Source organism: Lodderomyces beijingensis (assembly GCF_963989305.1).
Source record: "Lodderomyces beijingensis strain CBS 14171 genome assembly, chromosome: 2".
Taxonomy (NCBI): Eukaryota; Fungi; Ascomycota; class Pichiomycetes; order Serinales; family Debaryomycetaceae; genus Lodderomyces; species Lodderomyces beijingensis.
Genome location: NC_089971.1, coordinates 341,654 through 362,189, shown reverse-complemented (window position 1 = coordinate 362,189; position 20,536 = coordinate 341,654). Strand labels below are relative to the sequence as shown.

General features: G+C 44.5%; 11 protein-coding genes across 11 annotated transcripts; 5 read left to right on the top strand and 6 right to left on the bottom strand. All coding sequences in view use genetic code 12, as the record gives it.

The window, feature by feature from the left end:
- Positions 1-120: 120 nt before the first annotated feature.
- LODBEIA_P13220 (uncharacterized protein) lies at positions 121-999 on the bottom strand (the record flags this gene model as incomplete). The annotated part of the gene is made up of 1 exon (XM_066971198.1): positions 121-999. The coding sequence occupies one exon, from the start codon at positions 997-999 to the stop codon at positions 121-123; it is 879 nt and encodes a 292-aa protein (XP_066828260.1).
- Positions 1,000-1,779: 780 nt separating this feature from the next.
- Positions 1,780-1,986, bottom strand: LODBEIA_P13210 (uncharacterized protein; the record flags this gene model as incomplete). The annotated part of the gene is made up of 1 exon (XM_066971197.1): positions 1,780-1,986. The coding sequence occupies one exon, from the start codon at positions 1,984-1,986 to the stop codon at positions 1,780-1,782; it is 207 nt and encodes a 68-aa protein (XP_066828259.1).
- Positions 1,987-2,576: 590 nt separating this feature from the next.
- LODBEIA_P13200 (uncharacterized protein) lies at positions 2,577-3,614 on the top strand (the record flags this gene model as incomplete). The annotated part of the gene is made up of 1 exon (XM_066971196.1): positions 2,577-3,614. One exon carries the CDS (start codon positions 2,577-2,579, stop codon positions 3,612-3,614), a length of 1,038 nt encoding a protein of 345 aa, XP_066828258.1.
- A 322-nt stretch (positions 3,615-3,936) lies between these two features.
- Positions 3,937-6,933, top strand: LODBEIA_P13190 (uncharacterized protein; the record flags this gene model as incomplete). Its single annotated transcript, XM_066971194.1, has 1 exon — positions 3,937-6,933. The coding sequence occupies one exon, from the start codon at positions 3,937-3,939 to the stop codon at positions 6,931-6,933; it is 2,997 nt and encodes a 998-aa protein (XP_066828257.1).
- Positions 6,934-7,053: 120 nt separating this feature from the next.
- LODBEIA_P13180 (uncharacterized protein) lies at positions 7,054-7,677 on the bottom strand (the record flags this gene model as incomplete). Its single annotated transcript, XM_066971193.1, has 1 exon — positions 7,054-7,677. The coding sequence occupies one exon, from the start codon at positions 7,675-7,677 to the stop codon at positions 7,054-7,056; it is 624 nt and encodes a 207-aa protein (XP_066828256.1).
- A 788-nt stretch (positions 7,678-8,465) lies between these two features.
- Positions 8,466-8,945, top strand: LODBEIA_P13170 (uncharacterized protein; the record flags this gene model as incomplete). The annotated part of the gene is made up of 1 exon (XM_066971192.1): positions 8,466-8,945. The coding sequence occupies one exon, from the start codon at positions 8,466-8,468 to the stop codon at positions 8,943-8,945; it is 480 nt and encodes a 159-aa protein (XP_066828255.1).
- A 117-nt stretch (positions 8,946-9,062) lies between these two features.
- Positions 9,063-10,334, bottom strand: LODBEIA_P13160 (uncharacterized protein; the record flags this gene model as incomplete). Its single annotated transcript, XM_066971191.1, has 1 exon — positions 9,063-10,334. The coding sequence occupies one exon, from the start codon at positions 10,332-10,334 to the stop codon at positions 9,063-9,065; it is 1,272 nt and encodes a 423-aa protein (XP_066828254.1).
- Positions 10,335-10,756: 422 nt separating this feature from the next.
- LODBEIA_P13150 (60S ribosomal protein eL27) lies at positions 10,757-11,523 on the bottom strand (the record flags this gene model as incomplete). The annotated part of the gene is made up of 2 exons (XM_066971190.1): positions 10,757-11,136; positions 11,490-11,523. 2 exons carry the CDS (start codon positions 11,521-11,523, stop codon positions 10,757-10,759), a joined length of 414 nt encoding a protein of 137 aa, XP_066828253.1.
- Positions 11,524-11,973: 450 nt separating this feature from the next.
- LODBEIA_P13140 (uncharacterized protein) lies at positions 11,974-15,216 on the bottom strand (the record flags this gene model as incomplete). Its single annotated transcript, XM_066971189.1, has 1 exon — positions 11,974-15,216. The coding sequence occupies one exon, from the start codon at positions 15,214-15,216 to the stop codon at positions 11,974-11,976; it is 3,243 nt and encodes a 1,080-aa protein (XP_066828252.1).
- A 1,137-nt stretch (positions 15,217-16,353) lies between these two features.
- LODBEIA_P13130 (uncharacterized protein) lies at positions 16,354-19,359 on the top strand (the record flags this gene model as incomplete). Its single annotated transcript, XM_066971188.1, has 1 exon — positions 16,354-19,359. The coding sequence occupies one exon, from the start codon at positions 16,354-16,356 to the stop codon at positions 19,357-19,359; it is 3,006 nt and encodes a 1,001-aa protein (XP_066828251.1).
- Positions 19,360-19,580: 221 nt separating this feature from the next.
- Positions 19,581-20,399, top strand: LODBEIA_P13120 (uncharacterized protein; the record flags this gene model as incomplete). Its single annotated transcript, XM_066971187.1, has 1 exon — positions 19,581-20,399. One exon carries the CDS (start codon positions 19,581-19,583, stop codon positions 20,397-20,399), a length of 819 nt encoding a protein of 272 aa, XP_066828250.1.
- Positions 20,400-20,536: the final 137 nt, after the last annotated feature.

The window sequence follows — 20,536 nt, the reverse complement described above, 5'->3', positions numbered from 1 at the left end:
ATACATGTACAAAAATATTTAGAGCATTACGAAGAAATGAATAACGAAGTGATAAAAAAAAAAAAAAAGATTGACTGCTTGTATTATGAATCTATGTTCGTTTCTCCCTTCAAAGTTTTTCTATTCATCCTTGAACAACGCATCATTGGACAAGGGATCCTGTTTCAACACTTGGTTTCTCTTTTTGACTTTTCTCTCCAAGGCAGCATCAGCTCTACTTCTCGCCTGTTGAGCAGACTTCTGTTTAATTTGAGCTCTAACAAAATTAGGCGATACATATTCTTTATTTTCATAGAGTTTGGGCCCACCAAATGAACCTTCCAATATCGTAATCAACGTCAATACCAAACGAGGCCCGATTTCAACCAAGTTCAATCCATCGACATCAACGTCGTCTTCACCTTGGTCGTTTTCCTTTGTCTCCAAAGTTTCATTAATCTGGTAGTTTCTGATCCAAACTTTACCGTCAACGATACTGAAGGTCATAACGTGGTCAGTGAATGGCTTGGATTTTCTCGCGTTTGGAGGCACGCCAAATGAGTGGGTGAACATTTCCTTCAACAATCTAAAGTGGTCATTCAGCTCAAACAGCTTATCGAAGCTAAGAACTGGCCTTGAGCCTTTCAAGCAGTTGCCGATAAAGTTGAGTTCGTCCAACGTGTGCAAGTTTTGCACGTGGAATTTGAGGGTGGGGCCATTGGGCGGTTTAGCGACCCACAAGTACAAGTCTTGATGCTTCCTGCACTCAAAGAAAAAAATGTTATTGCAGTTGTACAACTCGGCTACTTCATTTAGTTGATACAAGTTCTTCTTGGTGTCGAACTTGGGTTCTTTCCTAGCGTGAGGAAGCAAATTTAGTAAATCTTGAATCAAGTGGCGGTGTCTAAATGTTATTCCACGAGATGAAATCACGAGGAGTCGTTGTCTGTTGATGTGTTTTGTCTTGTCCAGTGTCTCTTTGGAGGACTTTGATTGTAGGGCCTTGTATATTGCTGACATTGTGAGGTGGTTTTCTGTGGTGGTGATGGTGATGGGGATGAGCTAAAGGCATTGGGCTGGGAAATTTTACAATCTATGCGAAGAGCTGCTCAAATTTCAATCTTTTTTTTTCCGACTAGAGGGTGTCTCGGGGGAGAACAAAAACTGAAATTTGTATGGTAGGTCACGGACTAGTGAACCCAAGAAGGGCTCATGAGTAGAGAACGACAGGGGTTAGAGGAGAATGCTTTGAACAGAGGATAGAGGTGACACCGATTGAGGGCTAGTGAAGTATCTTGATGTTTCCCTTTTTTGTTTTTTTTTTTTGTTTTTTTGGCGTTGAGCATTTTCCTCTAGGTCCTTGACCTGGCCAGAATGTGAGACCTGGAGACGGACAGACAGATCCACATCGAGAGTACAAATCACGGCAGAATAGTACTTGTTGCACTCATTTTGAATCTGTCTGATTCTTATTTCCCGCTTTCCCTTCACTTTTTACTCACAACTTCCCTCTTTTCCAGTCTGCACATCCCAAAATGAAAGATTTCTGTAAAGCCCCACCATGCCAGTAAATTAGCGGTTTTCTCGCATCATCCAAGAATAAATAAATCGTGTATTGATTATCTCGTCTATTATATCCAGCTATGCTTTCAAAAGACAGAGGGGGTTGTTTAATCTTTCCAGAAAAAAAAAATTTCAAAAAGCATTCGTCCATCTTCCATCCTCCATCGTTTGTGTGTTTTTTGTTGTTTTTTTGTATTTTGTCTCTCCTATTGCCCTTACCCTCCTTGGAAAAAGTACCTAGTGTTTCTCTTCAGCCTTTGCGTGCTTCTCCAAGAATGCCTTGACGAATTTCTCTTCCTCTGGAGAGGAAGCGTTGATTGATGGGTGTTTAGGTTTAGCAGCAAACGGGTTTGGAAGAACTAAAAGCGACACCAACCCAAGAGTGGCAAGAGCCAATTGATGTGGCTGGACGGTCTTTCCCATGATATGATAAGCAGCACCCATTGTGTGTAGTGTTGTTCTATAAGCTTGTAAAGATAGTGTATGTGGTTGACTGAATTTGGCGGCCAATTTTTTGTCTTTTTTTTTTTTCCCTTTACGTTTTTTGGTTTTCTTCAACAGTGAGATTTTTCGGCTCACTTGTGACAGGCTCGACTCGTGGAGAGAATTAGAAAAAAGAGTGATTTAGAAGCTAAAGAAGTGGAGGGAATGTCTGGTGACCCGATGAGTAAAGATCAAGGTGTTTGAATGGTCATCGCTACGAGTCATTTGCTGTCATTTTGTTTGATCCCAGTGCCTTCACTAACTGGATGGTTGTTGACCTCCGAAAATGGAGGGGGGGTCTTTGAGTTGTTATCATTGGATAATGTCTGGTGATGCCGGCGCTACCACATGAACATAACAAACATCAGTTTGTTTTCTCTTTGTAGAGAAAGATGGCATTTAATGGTTGCAAAATCTTGTAGCGTTTTTTACAGGGGTTTTCCAACGAAAACCAAGCTAAAATTTTTTTGTTTTTTTAAGAATATCGTATTCCGCCAAATGTTACCGCCTCGGCGATGAAAAAGAAACCATAGTGACAAAAAAGATCCAGGATGAAGAATTGCATAAATTTAAATGCTTCGAAATTGGACTTGCTGACGCTAGAAGAATTGAGGGATCCGTCGTTGATTAGCAGATATCCACCATTGTTTCAAAGAAAGTCAACCTATGTGGATTTAGGTGTCAATGCATTGACCAACCCACTCCCCAGGTCAAGGCTACAGCTGGGCAATGTTTCGTCTCCGCCAGGGGCAGCAAGATCGCCCGCTGGGAATTTGCGGCAAATAAACACCCATGTATACAACACAATCACCCCGTCATCATCCTCGGAAGACGCATCGGGTGGTGCACAGCACCAGAGCAAACTTAGCCGGTTCCTCAAGTCCCTATCTCGAACTCACAGGAAAGACGCGAAACAAAACATGGTCAAGAAATCCATCAGTGGGCCGATTCCTCAGCAGAAACAGCGTTCTCTCAAGCAAAACAATTTCGATCCCCCTGGTGCCAACTACAAAAACGCACTATACCCGGCAAAAAAGAGATCAAACTCTATAAAGATTAAACGCGACGTCTCTGCGTCTTCGTCCTCGTCGGGTGAATCCCGATTTCAGTTGGCCTCGACGCCAATTTCATTGAGTTCGGGTTTGTATAAAAAGGGACCATCGACGAGCTCGGGCCGTAACAAATTCCACCCCACGTCGCCGAATGAGCCGCTGTCGGCCATCAACACAATAGTCATACCGCCAGTGGGCTCGAACCACGTGATTGGAGACCCCGCGCTTTTCTCCAACCCCATAGTGCATCCGAATTTTAGAAGCCATAATCTAACTGAGCTCACCACTCACAATTCCCCATGCAGCAGACCCGATGTTTCGTTTGCCCGGTACGACATGATGAATCTCGACAGCAACGCAATGTCGCCCATCGACGATGAAATCGTGGAAGTGGACTCGGCCCAACACGCCTCAGATATCTGCATCCCCAATGACGAGTTCATCCCCATTTCGTCATTTTTCTTACCCACGACCAACGATTCACTAGACAGCTTTTACAGCTGTGGCCAAGCTGGCGAAGCTAAACACACAGGGTAAATATATTAAAAGAGCAATGGGAAGTATTAAAAATAGGACTTGACATGTAATAAATATCATTCTGAAAAGAAATGGAAAATAAACCAAAAAAAACTAAAAAAAAGGAGGGTCCATGCCCCCCCCCTGGGATTCGAAATGGCGGTCTACTGCTTTTTTTTTTTTTTTTTATTCCTTGCCCTGCCCTCGCTGGGCCGTAAATTTTAGCGACTGGCTCTCTCTGATGAGATGGATTATTCAATTGCCACCACCACGAACAACATCGCCGTCTTATTTCGTTTACACCTGACTCATACATAGATACATATACATATATATATATACCATGTCATTGGTCAATAATAGGAAACGGCTTTCTAGCGGGTTGAGTGTCACTTCAAAAGTCTTTGTTCGATCGCGAAATGGCGGTGCATTGAAGATTGTACGCGAGCACTATTTGCGCAAAGACATACCATGCTATTCAGTGGCTTGCACCAAATGCCAAAACATCATCAAGCCCAATGCCGAGGGCGAGTTGCCCAAATTTATACTCTCATCACAGCCAGCAAAGACCAAGGACAAAAAGCCACACTACGTGGTGCTAGACACCAACATTGTGTTGCATGCGATGGACTTGTTGGAGAATACCCAATGCTTTTACGATGTGATCATCCCGCAAACGGTGTTGGAAGAAGTCAAAAACAGGTCTTTCCCCATCTACCAGAGGTTGAGGAACTTGGTGAAGCTGGAGGACAAGAGGTTTATTGTTTTTCACAACGAATACAACGAGTCAACATATGTCACTAGAAACAAAGGCGAAAGCATCAACGATAGAAACGATAGAGCAATTAGAAAAGTCACTTCTTGGTACAAGGAGCATATCTCCGGCATCGAAATCATATACGTGTGCAACGACGCTGATAACCGGAGCAAAGCATTAGCTGAGGGCCTCAATGCGAAATCATTGGTTGAGTACATGGACGTTTTGCCCAACGGGGAAGACTTGAAAGATTTGATCCCTACAGACTTTAGCCAATCGCAGTTTGAAAAAAGTTACGACGGCGACGAAACATCTTTTCCCGAATACTATTCAAATGCAAGGATCATGGCTGGGATCAAAAACGGCACGTTGTATCAAGGTGTCTTGAACATTTCTGCATACAACTATCTCCAAGGTGAAGTCAATGTCCCGGCATTCAAAAAGCCATTGCTCATTCTGGGGTCCAAGAACTTGAATAGAGCCTTCAACTCGGACTCGGTGATTGTGGAATTACTTCCAAAGGATCAATGGAGAGAGCCATCTTCGACAATTGTGGAAGAGACTGCCATTGGATCCAACGACAATGCCGGTGGAGGTACTGGTGGCGACGATGATGATGGCGAGGACAATGGCGACGACCGATCTTCAAATACAAATCGCGGAGTGATTTCTGATAAGGAGCGTTTGCTTTTGGCACAGGAGGCGATGAAATCTAATCGGTCAACTCGAGATGAGAAACGACTTCAGCCAACAGCAAAAGTAGTTGGGATAATGAGGAGGTCCTGGAGATACTACGTGGGGCAGATTGCCCCTTCATCGGTGAGCCAGGACGATACTGGTAATACGGCCAAGAACTGCTTTGTTATCTTGATGGACAAAAGTTTGCCGAAACTCAGAATTAGAACCAGGAAAGCGAAGGAGTATCTTGGCCAACGGATAGTTGTTGTTGTTGATTCGTGGCCCAGCGACTCGAAATACCCCAATGGTCACTTTGTGCGAGCATTGGGGGAGGTGGAAAGCGCCGAGGCAGAAACCGAGGCTCTCTTGTTGGAACACGATGTCGAGTACCGCCCGTTCTCCAAAAATGTATTGGACTGTTTACCAAAGGAAGGGGACAACTGGGTCGTGCCCGACCTCACCAATACCAGCGACGACACACAGTTGCAGAAACGAGTCGACCTTAGAGACAAGTTGGTGTGCTCGATCGACCCACCCAACTGTGTCGATATCGATGACGCCTTGCATGCTGAAAAACTTCCCAATGGGAACTATGAGGTTGGTGTACACATTGCCGACGTGACCCATTTCGTCAAACCTGGAACAGCATTGGACCAAGAAGGTGCTTCTCGAGGTACGTCAACTTATTTAGTCGACAAGAGAATCGATATGTTGCCGATGTTGTTGGGGACCAATCTTTGTTCATTGAAGCCTTTTGTTGACAGATTTGCTTTTAGTGTCATTTGGGAAGTGGACGAGAATGCCGATATCGTGAATGTGAAGTTTATGAAATCGATCATCAAGTCGAGGCAAGCGTTTTCTTACGAGCAAGCCCAATTGCGCATCGATGATCCAACCCAGAAGGACGACTTGACCGAGTCCATGAGAATCTTGTTGAAGCTTTCGAAAAAGATGAAACAAAAGAGATTGGATGCGGGAGCTTTAAACTTGGCCTCGCCCGAGGTCAAAGTCCACATGGACAGCGAGACCTCGGATCCGCAAGAAGTGGAAATTAAAAAATTGTTGGAGACAAACTCGCTTGTTGAAGAGTTTATGTTATTCGCCAACATATCCGTCGCGAGAAAGATTTACGATGCGTATCCACAAACTGCCATGTTGAGAAGACACGCGGCACCGCCAGCGACAAATTTTGAAACGTTGAACGACATGTTGAACGTGAGAAAGAACGGATTATCCATCTCTTTGGAATCGTCGAAGGCTTTGGCTGATTCGTTGGACCGCTGCGTGGATCCAAACGACCCTTATTTCAACACTTTGATCAGGATCATGTCCACGAGATGCATGATGGCTGCTGAATATTTCCCCTCGGGGTCATATGGGTATCCCGAGTTTAGACACTACGGTTTGGCGGTTGACATCTACACCCACTTCACTTCGCCAATTCGGAGATACTGTGATGTTGTTGCTCACAGGCAACTAGCAGGCGCCATTGGGTATGAAAACTTGGACTTGAGCCACAGAGATAAAAACAAGATGGAAATGATTGTCAGAAACATCAATAAGCGTCACCGTAATGCGCAATTTGCCGGTAGATCGAGTATAGAATACTATGTGGGGCAAGTGATGCGGAACAACGAAAGCGAACAGGAAGGTTATGTGATTAAAGGATTCAATAATGGTGTTGTTGTTTTGGTTCCTAAATTTGGAGTAGAGGCTTTGATCAAGTTGGAGAGCATGGGCGATGTCAACAGCGCCAACTATGACGAGGACAAGTACGAGCTTACATTTACGGATTTTTCGGGTAACAAGAGAAAAGTAGGAGTGTTTGATAAAGTCAAGGTTGATGTCAAGTCCGTCAAGGATGAAATAAGCGGCAAGAGAAAAGTCGAGTTGGCATTAAAATAGAACAAGAACTAAAATTCTATTAATTTGTGCTGCATGGATGGTGAATGTGTAAAAAAGGGGGAGGAAAAGAAAGCTGAGGAAAACGTAACTATATTTTAAATTATGCATCGTCATAAGTGTCTATTTGGAAGGGGAGTTGATGTGTTCAACCAATTGTTTTATTGTAACAAGTTTAATGTTGTGCTCTTTACCGAATTTCACACAGTCATCCAATCTCATCATTAAGCCATCTTCGTCTCTCACCAACTCACAGATGACAGCAGCAGGCTGCAATCCAGTCAATTCACATAGCTGTACCCCAGCTTCAGTATGGCCTCTTCTCTTGTTCAACAAGCCCGGCACGGCTCTCAACGGCAAGACATGGCCAGGTCTAATGAAATCCTCAGGTTTCAGTTTGGCATCAGCCAAGGAGCGAGCAGTTAAAGCGCGATCATGCGCCGAGATCCCCGTGGTTGTGCCATGGGCATAATCGCAAGTCACCGTGTATGCTGTCCCGTGTCTATCTGTGCGGTCGGCCAACATGGGATGCAACCCCAATTCGTCAGCGCGCGGGGTAGACAACGGCACACATACGTATCCCGAGGAATGGCGCACCAAGAAGGCCATTTTCTCCTGGGTGACTAGCTCGGCTGCTATTATCAAGTCACCTTCGTTTTCACGGTCTTCGTCGTCCATCACGATGAGGAAATCACCGTTTTTGAATGCTTCTAGTGCTGTTTCTGTTGATGCAAATACACTGGCCATTTTCTTTATCATGTGAATGCAACAAAATGTGGAAAAAAAAAACTTTGGTATATGCTTAGAACTGTTGTGTAGATTCGATCTGAAAATGGAATATGTCTTGGAAATTGAAAAAAAAAAACCCAAACTAAGAAGATTGCGAAGTATTCAGGGTTATAGGCTTTTGCTTGTTTTTTCGTCTTGAAGTCGGGGGAGGAGGGGGGCTGGACGAGAATGGAAAGTGAAAGGATGCCTGGAGAAAAGAAATGTTCCTGGTCTTTTGAATTGAATCACGAAGCGTGTCGTCTTTATATGTACTAGAGTCCTGGATATGTACACTCAAAACGGAGATCGGATGTTCCCCCCAAAGAATGTGGAGCATGGTGGATGATGAGTAATGTCGAGTTTTTCTTCGTGTCGCTTTATTAATTTTCCGTGTCGCGTTTTTGCTGAACAAAACACGACACTTCGCTTAGCCGAACAACCACCCCATTAGTCACCATTACTACAACTGATTTCACCGTGTTGGCTCTAGTTTTGCTGTGAGTCGTCGAGCCGTCGTCCGATAATATTCATCGAAATGTTCAAAAAGCAGAGAAACAATAAGAAAAGAAGATTTTGCTTCGCGTCGCTTGTTCAACTGTACTCTGAAACTACCGCTCTGAATCACAAGATAGATGGATCGGAAAGGCCTCCGGCTCTGTTTCCGAAATTGTGGAAAATTCTCTATTTTGGCCTCTGGACCAGATCTATTCTTTTTTTATAAGAAAACGGACCCCCCCTCAAAAAAAACAAAACGACAACAACCTAGAATGGCACAACCAGCAACGACTTTTAGCAAATCCCTCGCTGCGGTGTATCCTCCAGACAGTAGTGATTCCGCAGATGAAACACAGTTCCATTTCCACTTGGTGGAATTTCAAGACAAGTTTGTTTTGAACATATCCATCAACGGAATTCTAGATTCGACATTCAAGCTCCCCGTCTCGACGAAACGCGCCATCAACTATGAGGCAATGATGGACTTGTACGGGGCGAATGAGCCCGCCATGGATGAAAGCGATTCCACAGCATCAACAACAGCAGAGCCGCAATTGCTCATTGGCGACTATGCAAATATGAAAATTTCAATCATTGCTGGTCAGATTTGTAAACTAATCTCGCAGCAGAAACCAAAGGAAACCATCTTGTCTATTGGTTCTCGATGGTTTGGAAAAGGGGACGAAGTAGGACCTGATGATTTTGCGAAACTCATGTTTGTAATAGAAAATGTTAAAACGTTACTCTTGTAGCAATATACCAGATCCGATTATCCAGATGTCTAAAAAAAAAAAAAAAAAAAAGCCAAAAGTTCATCTCGATTGAGATGATGTATTTTTCTATATCTTTTTCCTTCTTCTAATTTCTACCTACTTCTTCTTTTCCTGTCTTTCCTTTGGTGCAACTTTCCTCTGCTTTGTTCCGTAAACTAGTTTATGTTGTTTCATAAAACTATCAACTACCGCATTATCAACTTTGGCTCTTCGTTCCTGATAAGCGCCAACAAACTCTTGAAGAACTTGAATACATTCTTTCTTCATCTCGCCGGACAAAATCTCGCCTTTTCTATAACCCTCGGCCAATTGCGCCAACTTGTCATCGTCATAACTAAAGAATGACAAGTACTGATAGGCAACGTCAACATCCACATTGCCTCCGTACTTCTTGTGGTCCTCTGCCAACGCCTGGCCTCCGGAGAAAGCATACTTGTTGATTTTCTTTTGAATTTGTTTGGGAGTGTCGTCCATGAAAATCGAGGTGGTTGTGTCAGAAGCGGACATTTTGGTGGATGCACCTTGCAATGCCGGGAAGAATTTTGCGTGTATCAATGCCGGTTTGGAAAATTTCAATTTCTCAGCGACATCTCGACAGACTCTGAAATAGGGGTCTTGGTCAATTGCACATGGGATAAGACATGGGGTCTTTGGTGGTAATCCTAGCACATCGGGGAAGGATGAAGGGAACGCTGTGGCAATTTGGACACTGGCAAAGTGAATCTTACCGATACAATCGGAATCATTGAATCCGAAAACGGCCTTGGCGGTCGAGGTGGTGATTGAACGCGACGTCCTCACCACGTTTTCGTAAAACGCGCCCCCCATGTATTGCAAGTCGGAAAAGATGAATGTGTTTTCCGGGCTGAAACCAACGGCAATGATGTCCTTTGCGTTTTCCACTGCAAAATTCTTGACATCTTCAATTGTCAACTTGGGCTTGAAAAGAAACTTTTCGTCGTCGGTCAATTCAATTACCAATGGAGCATCAAAGACATCCTGCAACCATTTCGTGAAAATGAAAGGAATCATGTGACCCAAATGCATGGAATCTGACGAGGGGCCTCGGCCCGTGTACAAAAAAAACGGTTCTCCATGTTCATACAAGTCTAGTATTCTATGCAAGTCTCTTTCTGAAAAGAATACTCCACGTTTCAAAAACGGGTGTGGTTCCTCTCCCGTGACTTCTTTGAAGCGAGCCAAAGTCTCTGGTGTTATACTTTTGGTTCCGAATTCCTTGATTAATTTTTCATAGTCGATGCCTTGAGATTTACCGTCTACGACTGCTCCTTCCACTTCCCACGGTGTGATTTTCTGCTCAGAGCTCTCTTGAATGTTGAGGTCTGCGACCTTCTCCTCTACCGACATGGTTATAAATTACCGAGGTTGTTGTGCTGGCCTGAAGTCTGACCTCGACTCGTTATCGTTGCACATTTTCAAAAATTAGAAAAACAAGAAGAAAAAAACAGAGAAAACATTGATAATTCTGGTTCAACGCTACCGGTGGTTTTCTTTCTCTCCACAGAAACGATGGCTTCCGTGTACATACATGCTTCACTCCAACTCACTTTATGGATAAGTAATACTCAAAGTTCATAATTCAATTGCATCTCACGTCAAGAGTTGAAAACAAAAGTAAAGAAATATGAAGTAACAAAAAAAAAATTGATCCCATTAAATTAAAATTTGATTTAATTTATACTATACAGTTTGACGTGACTTTTTCATTCACTCTCCACCGATCGTCGTCATCATCATCGTGATCATCAGCTTCACCTTCTCTCCCTTTCTTAAAAGTGCAATTTCTGGAAAAACCACTTGTTCTTACCGGCTTGGTGTTTTTCTTCAAGGGCCTTCTTGATCACTTTCTTGGCTTCTTCTCTTTGTGATGGCTCTTCCAAAGCTTCTGATGAAACAGCGGATTTGAATGATTCAACATCCAACGAGTATCTTGTTGGCATCAAGTGGTTGTAGTTGACCAATTTGATGAATGGCTTCACCTTGGTTCTCTTGGCGGTTTTCTTAGCGTCCATCTTCTTGGTGACCTTCAATGGGGCTCTTTCAACACCAGCTACAATGGCGTGTGGGAATGGGTGTGACTTGGTACCTTCGTCATGTGGTTTCACAATGACTACTTTTTTACCTGCATAACGTCCACGGACAACGATGGCTAAATGAATATAGTTAGTATTACTTGCACTCATCTCTTAAAAACTTTTTTTTCTTTGAAAGGGGCTCTTCTTGTAGTGAAATGGATATAAAACCTTGACAAAATTGTAGGAACTGGGAGAGGTGACATCTCTCTCCCGCCATGTCTCTATCTCTATCTCTGTTCTATCTTTCCACTGGATTAATCGATTGTAACTGTTGGCGCTTGGTCATGGAAATGTTGCGAATAAGCTATCTGAATAAATTCGCCTGGGTTGCGATGATTGCGTCCAAATGGGTAAATCGGTAATTTCCTTCCACTTTCACAAGTATTTCATTATCCCTCAACATCCCGAGCTAGCGAGTATCACATACCAACTCTGCCTGATTTGATGAAACTGTTAGCCATTGGTGATGTATGTGTAGACTATGGTGCTCGTAGGTTTTCCAGGTTGCCTTTTCGTTTCTGTATGAGCGAAGTCTGAAATTTTTTTGGTGTAGTGCGAGTAGTTTCGGTAGCTCATACAACCAGACGACGCTGGTGGAATAAATATGCGGCTCACAGTTTTGTAGAAAAAAAAGCACGTGATCTTAGGTCTATAGCCCGCACATAGTCACGTGCACCGCTTCATTCTTTTTCACTCTCTTATCTTTTCTTGTTCTTTTCGCAGCTATAAGCAGTTACTCTCTGATTCAGTGCGTAGGAGGGGCCAATCGCTCATCTTCTACCAGAGTTGTTCTCTAGATATTACCCTGAGAGCTGATCATATCGACAGGACAAAGTTGAATGCTTCTGGTGGCCAGACTAGAGGCTGCAAAAAGTTTCAGTTTTTACAATGCACTAAAAACAAAATTCTGATTACTTTCTATGACTTCTTGCTAAAAATTTTGAATTTGCTCCAGTAACAATAGGCAGTCTTTGACTGCCACTACTGGGCAGATGTCTAATGTGGGTGGTATCGATTTTCGTTCCGGTCTCCTTTGTAAAACTAGACCGTCTATTATCTGACAACGGAACATGTGCGTTCTGCGAGACAGCCAACTGGGCTGCGTGCAATTGTCCAGTGTCAGCAGAGCTTTTGGGTAAGCCAGTGTGGCTATTCAATTCGTTGGGAGGACTCACGGGCGGTGGTTTTCTTCGAGGCGACGCTCTAAGAATTCTACTTTTCAACATGCTTGTCTGCTTCGACGATTCCCCTGCCAATTTCGGAGACTTTGGATGGCTATCCTCACTTTTCCGTGCACTGGTACTGGCACTGATACCGTTACTGTTACCGTTACCACTGCTGCTACTATTATTGTTGTTGGACTTGCTTTCTGCAGGCGAGGAATTGGACAACTTTGGAGACTTGACTTGCGCAGTTTGCTGATTGGTGTTGAAAGACTTGGCTCTACTTTGTTGCAAACGTTGTGAAGTACTACCACCACCTTGCTCAGCAAGCAATTGCCTCTGTGTTTCATTGTTCTTGGCTTTTGCAAGGGCTTCAGTCCACTGACTGACGTCATACTTTTCAACTTCAAACACGTAGGACAGGTTTACCGATGCTATGACAAAAACTCCAACAGTTGGCAAAAATTTCGAAAACTTATTCTGCGGCGACACCAACTCTTGGAAATGGATAAAAGGATAACTTAGTTTGATCTCCAAGATTAGCTTATAAGGAGAATCCATGTTTTCCCTCGCTACTAAAAGAGCCCGCCCGTGGGTGGTGACAATCAAGGTCCCCGTTTGATTCTTTTCAAGCGAAAATGGATTCACTTCCTCTGCCGAGCTTTCTTTCCTTTCCGCTTGGCTCAAACCGAGCTTTTTGAAAATCGAGTTTTTGAGATTAGGGCCCGACCTGACTATCGACTCGGCGGCATCGGAATTATTTCGGTCTCTCTTGCTATCATTTCTTTTCAAAACGGTCAAGTCCGCCGGTTCTTGGATAGAAACAGTCTCGTCCGCCGTTTCCAGACTCGTTTCCGGTATCCCATTCACCATCTGAGAGAGCAAGCTTGTACCGGATCTATTGGAAGGCGTCTTTGTGGCATCCAAGGGCGAGGCGTGTAGGGAACCTCGATGTTTTCGATTAAACGCTTCCGTCAGTTCTCTGTGGGCAATCACAGGCCCAACTCTGATTACCCGTTCATCAGGATCGGTGAGGAAAAAACCCCAGGCAGCTTCCAAAGTACCAGGTTCCGTCACCTGCATCACGTCAGGCTTTTGGCTTGCACGCGAAGGAGTTTTCGACTTTTCTCGAGTAGATGCTCTCGAGTACGATTGAACAGACGGCCTCGTGTTTATCTGTGGTCTCAAAATGTTTGTCCCTGGTATGTAGTCAGGTCCTCGGGAACTTCTCCTGCTCTCCGATGAGTTTTCCTTCGAAAAACTTACATTCTCGCTGCTAGTAGCTTCAGACCCAGACAGAGGTTTCCTGAGGGCCACAGCAGCCGCATTGGCGGCATTGACCTCGGTGGCAGGATTTGTTTGAACACTTGTTAAATTGTCGCTCTTTTCTGTTCTACCAGATGTCGCCAGCAGCAGCAGCTTTGGCACGGCGACTTTTTCGGATGTTGGCTTTGAGGTTCTCTTTTTGGGTGCAATAGAAGACACTGCTTTGACCGGATTAGGGACCTTCATCATCGACTTGGCACTCATCTTATAAGGGCCGAGCTCGGGCGGTGGTTTCAACCATATCTCGTCAAAACTGTCAAAATTAATCAGCTGGAAGAAAAAATGCTCTTGGATTTCCGGAATCGTTGCCCTTTTGGACGGTTGCAAAACAAGGATTCTTTTAATCAAGTCCCTGATAATATTGGGGAACCCTGCACTGAAAGCGTATTGAAGCTTGGTGATTTTTTGAAAAGTCAAATACTCGTTGGTAGCTCTAAAGGGAGGCTTTCCGGCAATCATTTGGTAGATTATGCAGCCAAATGCCCAAATGTCACCAGGTTTTCCACAAAATTTGCTCTCCAACAATTCGGGAGACACATACTCTGCGGTACCGACAAACGACTTGGCTCTCACGTCAACTGGGTAGTCCTCGGACTCGTCGCTTTTCTTTTCTAGTAACCGTGCTGTACCGAAATCGGTGATTTGTATCCTCATCTTGTCGTCCAACAAAATGTTTTCGGGCTTGATGTCTCTATGTATCACACCATTGTCATGCATGTATTTGATGGCGTCCAAAATCTGCGCTCCAAAATGCCTAGTGCACTTTTCATTTAGGGTGTTGTATTTTTTAATCAATGTCAAAAGCTCGCCGTTTGAGGCATAGTCCAACACGAAATATAAGGATTCCTTGTCCTGGAACGTGAAATATAACGAGATTATACCCAACCGGTTGCTTAGCCTGTTCAATGCATGCTTTTCGATATTGACATATTTTACTTTTTTCTCCTTGATTATATGCCGTTTGTCCAATACCTTGATTGCGTACTGCTTCGACGTGATCTTGTCAGTCGCCAACATCACTGTTGAGTAGGAGCCCTCCCCCAACTCCTTGCCAAACTGGAAATCCTTGACGCTTCTTCTGATTATGGTGGTTCCCCCATCTCGTGTATGCACGGACCGCACTGCTGCTCCTCTTTTATCCCAGTTTTCTTGGTCGTCCTCGTCTTCTTGTAGACTTGACGAGTCCGCGATGCCGTCCGCGATGCCGTCAGGGTAGTTGTCCATCGTCGCCCCGTAGCGGTTGGTTTTGGCAGGTGCGCCGGCCGAGTCGACTAGCCTTCGAAACTCCGTTTCAACACTGGGGGTGTCTAGTAGAACATTCAATGAGGAATTTGTCACGGCACGCGGGTAGCGAGGTCTAAAGTCGAATGAGTTGATCGATGTGGGTGTCTGTGGCGCAGTACGGGCAATTTCCTCGCCCGATTCGTGATTCTCGAGCGATGACAACCTCGATGAAATGTGGACCGCGGGGAGAGGCTGGTGGGCCTGCGGCGAGTTAAAGACATATCGAGAACCTGCTTGATGCTTTTCCGAGTCCAAGCTGTCAACACTATCCCCGCGGCTACCAGTATAGCTCTTGAACACGCTCTGGAGGTCGTCTGTCAAGTCCAGAAAGTTTGTAGCCGTCTTGAATCCATTCTGGTTTATTCGTGGAGGTGCGGACATAGTTTTCAAGGGATGCTGTGTTTTTCTTGTTGGGATGTTTGTACTACCTGTTGAGCACGCAATCGTGCATTATCAGTTTGTCTCTTCCAATGCAATTGGCCCTGGTACCAGGTATATTCTTGAGATCAACTTATGAATTTAAGCTGGACCAGTCGGTTTCTCCAAAGAAAAAAAAAAATCGACGAGGGATTCTTAGCTTCTTCTTCTTCTTCTTCTTTTTTGTTTGTAAGTTGGGAATGAACCGAGGGGGGGGGGGGGTTTCTTCTAAATAGCAATTCTAAAGTACCTTTTGTTAGAAATTAACCTACTTTTTGTCGTTAAAAAAAAAAAACTCAATTGTCCGGAGAAGTATCAAATGCAGTCGACTCTATTGAAAACGCTGAGACTAATCTATATGAATGAATGGGGCAAACAAAAAAAAAATAAGAATATGAAAAAGTAAAAGAAAAAAGAACAATTGCCTGTAAGACTGGGGACTGGTGAGCAATGAGGAAGGATGGACAGGAGAAGGAGGGAAAACGGGAGGAGTTTCGTTTCGTTTCGTTTCGTTTCTAATAATTGCTTGCAGTAATTGGCTGGAGAAGTAGCAATAAGTAGCCTGTTCCTGTGTCAATGTGTCTCTTTTTTTTTTTTGCTTACTGTCAAAGTTAGCGACGAAATTGCCGAGAGAGCCCACCACCACCGCTACCGCCACCACTACCACCGTTACCGCCACTACCACCACCACTACCGCCACTGCTACCGCCAGCATGCCGAGCGAGAAATTAGGACGAGAGAGATTGTCGCTACCATATGGTGAGCTACGGTATGCTCAACATATATACACTCTAGGCGTCCAAACCACCCACCACCATCAACACCCCGTAAAAGCAGCCCCCCGACCTACTCCGAGTAAAGTATGATGTGTCAAAAAAAAAAAAAAACAAACCAAAAAGCTGCACCCAAGGAGTCTCGAGCTGTTTACCTCCACGGCTGCTATATTTATCCATCCACCGAAATAAACAAAATACATAGAAGAAAAAACAGTTGAGTAAAGTGGCGGATTACAGAGTGAGACTATGGATGGCAATCAACAGACCCCTTAAAACTTTTTTTTTTTTGTTGTTGCAAGCGTCAACTGGCATTTGATTTGAAAGTATGGCGTTCCCCTTGGAGCAGTCACAGCTACTACAGCACTTGCGGACTTCGTATCTATGTCTAGGAGAGGATTCCGAATACATCAGCAAGATCATCACTGAGTGTGATGGCCGGCAGTGGCGACAGCGACAAGATGGAGGTGGTTGCCACCACGTCACTAGAGCTGTCTCGAAATCACCTCCTATTGCCTTTGAAAGCAACGATCTTGTCAGTAACCGCCACCACCACCACCAGCAGCAGCAGGCTCACCACCGTTTCAGAGGAGGGCTCAATGCGAAACCTGCCAACAAACGCAGATTTCAACCGAAACTCAAGGACTTGGACTTGAAAGAAGAAAGTGTTCCGCGAATACCACGCAGCCAATTGGTGGATCAAACCTATCGCGACGACTCGCGTGACTCGTCGCTTGATCCAACCGAGGATGCTTCCTCCCACAAAAACTCTACTCAAAATGACTTTATTGCCGACTCGGTCGTTCTGGGGATGGAGTGGACCAAACCGCCAACGACAGAAAGTTCATCGGAAAGCAAAAACGAGCAAGTGCAACACAGCAAAAAGGGCATGAATCTAGCAGCTCGATATACAAAGGTGCCGTTTATGGGATCAGCGAAAACTAAACAGCCAAGGACTCGACCCAAGTCCATGATTCCTCTAGTGAAACTTTTCCGCAATGGCAAGAATTCCGATACGGATACAGACAGCAGCGAAGAAGAACAAGCACAAGCACATCGTCGAACGAGCTGGCGACCGCACGAAAGCACCGTGAATCTGCATGTCAATGATGTCAATGGGGGTGATGGCGATGGCGATGGCGATGGCGATGGCGATGGCGATGGCGTGGGCGGTATTTTCAGAGGCGAGAGCAAGCTGACAAATGTTGAAGCTGACGCCATCACCATTGATAGCGATTTCGGCGTGCCGGTTGATTCCTCGGGCCACATTGTCAAAAACTACAAACTCAAGGGAAATATACCTGGCTCTTCGCCCGATGATGGAGAGGAGGAGGAAGGAGAAGAAGGGGAGGGAGAAGAGGATGAGGTTGGGGATGAGCAGGAAGAAAAAGAGAGAATGATAGTACTAAATGAACAAGATACGGACACGGAATACGAAGATGAAGATGAAGATGAAGGTGGATTCTCAAACGATTCCGAATTCACCGATCTTGACAATGACTCGGTTTTGGATTCGATGCTGATCTCGGAAACCTACAACTCGAGCATCGCTAAAATAAGCAACAACGGCAGTAACAACTTGCTTGAGTACAGCACCAAAAATGGCAACCGCAAGAAAGGGTCTGATGGTATTGTCGACCATACTGTACCCAAGAATTTGGGTAACATTTTGGATAATCAAGCCCTTTCCCTCGGATACAATTCGAATTTGTATAATGCAAAACCTTCACCGGCAATGAGTCCAGAGGCCCCGTCCTTGGATTTTACGAAAATCGCACCAAAAGGTGGGCCAATGGTGCGTTCTTCGAACCTCAGTGCCAAAATCAGCTCGAAGCACCAGTCCTCCAATCCCCTAAACTATTTTTCCTTTGTCGCTGAAGCCGAAACTTGCAACTTGGCCAAAATAAACGTCTTTCTTCCACCAAAGACGAGCCCCGTTTTGTCTGAGTTGGAAATCAACCGAAACGCCGTGATACTCGATTGCATAGGCTACATTTTGTTGAGCTTGTTCAAGGCTGCAAAGACAAAGGACCTCAAAGATCTAGCCTATTTGAACCCAAATTATTGGAGATTGGAGCTTGTGGATGAGGATGGAGAAAATTACGGCAGCTTTGGTATATTAGAAAGGAGCAGAGCTTTTGCTTCCTACAATTGTCCTCGCGAGGTGGCCATTTGCAGAATTGAAAACCCAAAGGAAATTGACGACAACAACAAAATCACCCCTTTACCGATGGAATATCGAGAAGCATTGAATGTCTTGCGTCGCAAGAGGAATAGCATTGAGCAAATTGGCAATGTCGAAGGTGAGCCTCAGATGGAGTTTCTTATTTCAATCTTTGAGTACGACCACAGCAACATTCCGGAAAAAGTGAGCTTTCTGGTACCAGCTGTTTACACCATGGGTCAAGCGTTGAAGGAATTTTGCATGCTGCGAGGATTGATAACAACGAAATACAGGTTCAAGGTTGTGGACGAGCTTGCTCAAAAAGTACGTTATGTCAAGGACGTGGAAATTTGCGGCGAGCTTCCCCTGAAAACCCTCGAGTTGGTTCCATCTGATGCCAAGTTTAATTTGGTATTCGGTTCAGAAAGAAACTTGCCAATTTTATCGACAAACACCAACATCACTCCCGCCGAACTCACGCTTCCAAACATCACGCCCAACAACGATCAATTGGCCAAGAAATTGAAGGATGTAAACTTGAAAGACATTCCTGAGACTACTAAAACCACAACCCCAAGTGGGCTGGCTACTCGCAGGCAGTCGCAAACTCTGTCAACCGCTGGCGCGAATACAACAGTCTCGGACAAGTATTTGGAAAACATACTCACTGGAGTCAATCCCCTGTTGCCCACGAATATAAACTCAATCTATTTCAAATGGAAGGTGATTAAAAGCAACAGCAAAATGAAGAAAATGAAGATCAAAACATTCAACGAGAAAAGCTTCATAATTGACGGAGACTATATCCATCTAGCTCCCCCAGACAATTTGCTGATGAAACATGGGAGTGACTCTGTAGCGAATGACTCCCATTATTACAATTATCACAATCTAAATCACCAATTTGCCAAGGGGGCCGGTAAACACCAGTCGAAAACGTACTCTTTCCATATAACACAGGTTGTTAAGACTAAGCAGTACTCGAAATCGCCCAGCCATTTCCGAATCTTGGTTCAAAAGCCTCAATCAGAGGTCTTGGACGCATCAAGTTCCAAAGATGCATTGAAGAAATATTACTTGGTTGCAGAATCGGAAAAAGAATGCTCAGAGATTTTGAGCAAGTTGAAGTGGGTTTTACAAGTTTATAGACTCTCTAGTGCAAATTTATAACGGTGAAAAAAAAAATGGAAGAATAGTTGTGCTTCCCCTTTCCCACTGGAACTCTAGAGTAGTGCTAGCCATTTATGCGTGCGTGTGTGTGTGTACATCCATGGGGCTGAAAGATTAACATCTCCCGCACGCACTTCCCCTTTGGGAAGAGCTTGTCCGGTGCTTTATTACCACTACCACCATTACGCATCACGTCTACACATTCATATTCCTCAAGACATATGAACAACTACTCATCGAACTGGAAAAAATTGAGCTCAAAGATAGGCAAGAAACTGCCGAGTACGGAAAAGAAAACCAAAAACGAGAAAAATTTAATCAGGAAAAGAATCGACCAACACAAAGCCCAGCTTATCGAGAAAGTTTCACGTTCCAGCAACAACAACGACGACGACACAGGAACAAGCGTGAGTGTCCTCGAGTATACACTATGGACTAAAGAAGACAACGACCCCATTTCAAAACATGATCTCATCAGAAACGCCGCGAAGCCGCGCGTGCTTCGCAAGCTGCCAGATTGTCGAAGAGCAAAAGCCGGCAAATACATCGCCATGGACTGCGAGTTTGTGGGAGTTGGCCCCCAAGGGGCCACCTCCGTGCTTGCTAGAGTAACCATTGTCAATTTCTACGGCCATGTTTTGCTTGACGAGTACGTGCGGCCGACGGAGCGCGTCACTGATTTCAGAAGCTGGGTCCTGGGGGTGCACCCTTGGCATTTGAAAAATGCAATGAGCTTTGCTGAGGCCCAGGAAAAGGCGAGCTCGTTGATGAAGGGTCGCATAGTGGTGGGACATGCACTCTCGAATGATCTCGACAAATTGAAGCTATCGCATCCTTGGAGCATGGTGAGGGATACTTCTTGTGTCCCTGAGTTTCGAGCGCTGGTTGGTGGTAAAAAGCCCAGTTTAAAGACCTTGGTTCGTTTTTATCTCGGTATTGGCATTCAAGAAGCGGAGCACAATCCCGTTGAGGATGCACGAGCCACGATGCTTCTTTTCCGCTCAAGGAGGAAAGAAATAGAAAAAGTGACAAAAGAGTAGCTAAATATCTTTGAGTTTCAAGTTACAAACTGTTAGTTTTTTTTTTTGTTTTTTTTTTTTTTCTTTTATATAAAGAATCATTCATTCAGTCGTTAAAAAATTTCAGTTTTTTTTTATCTAAGGGGGGTAACGAAAGG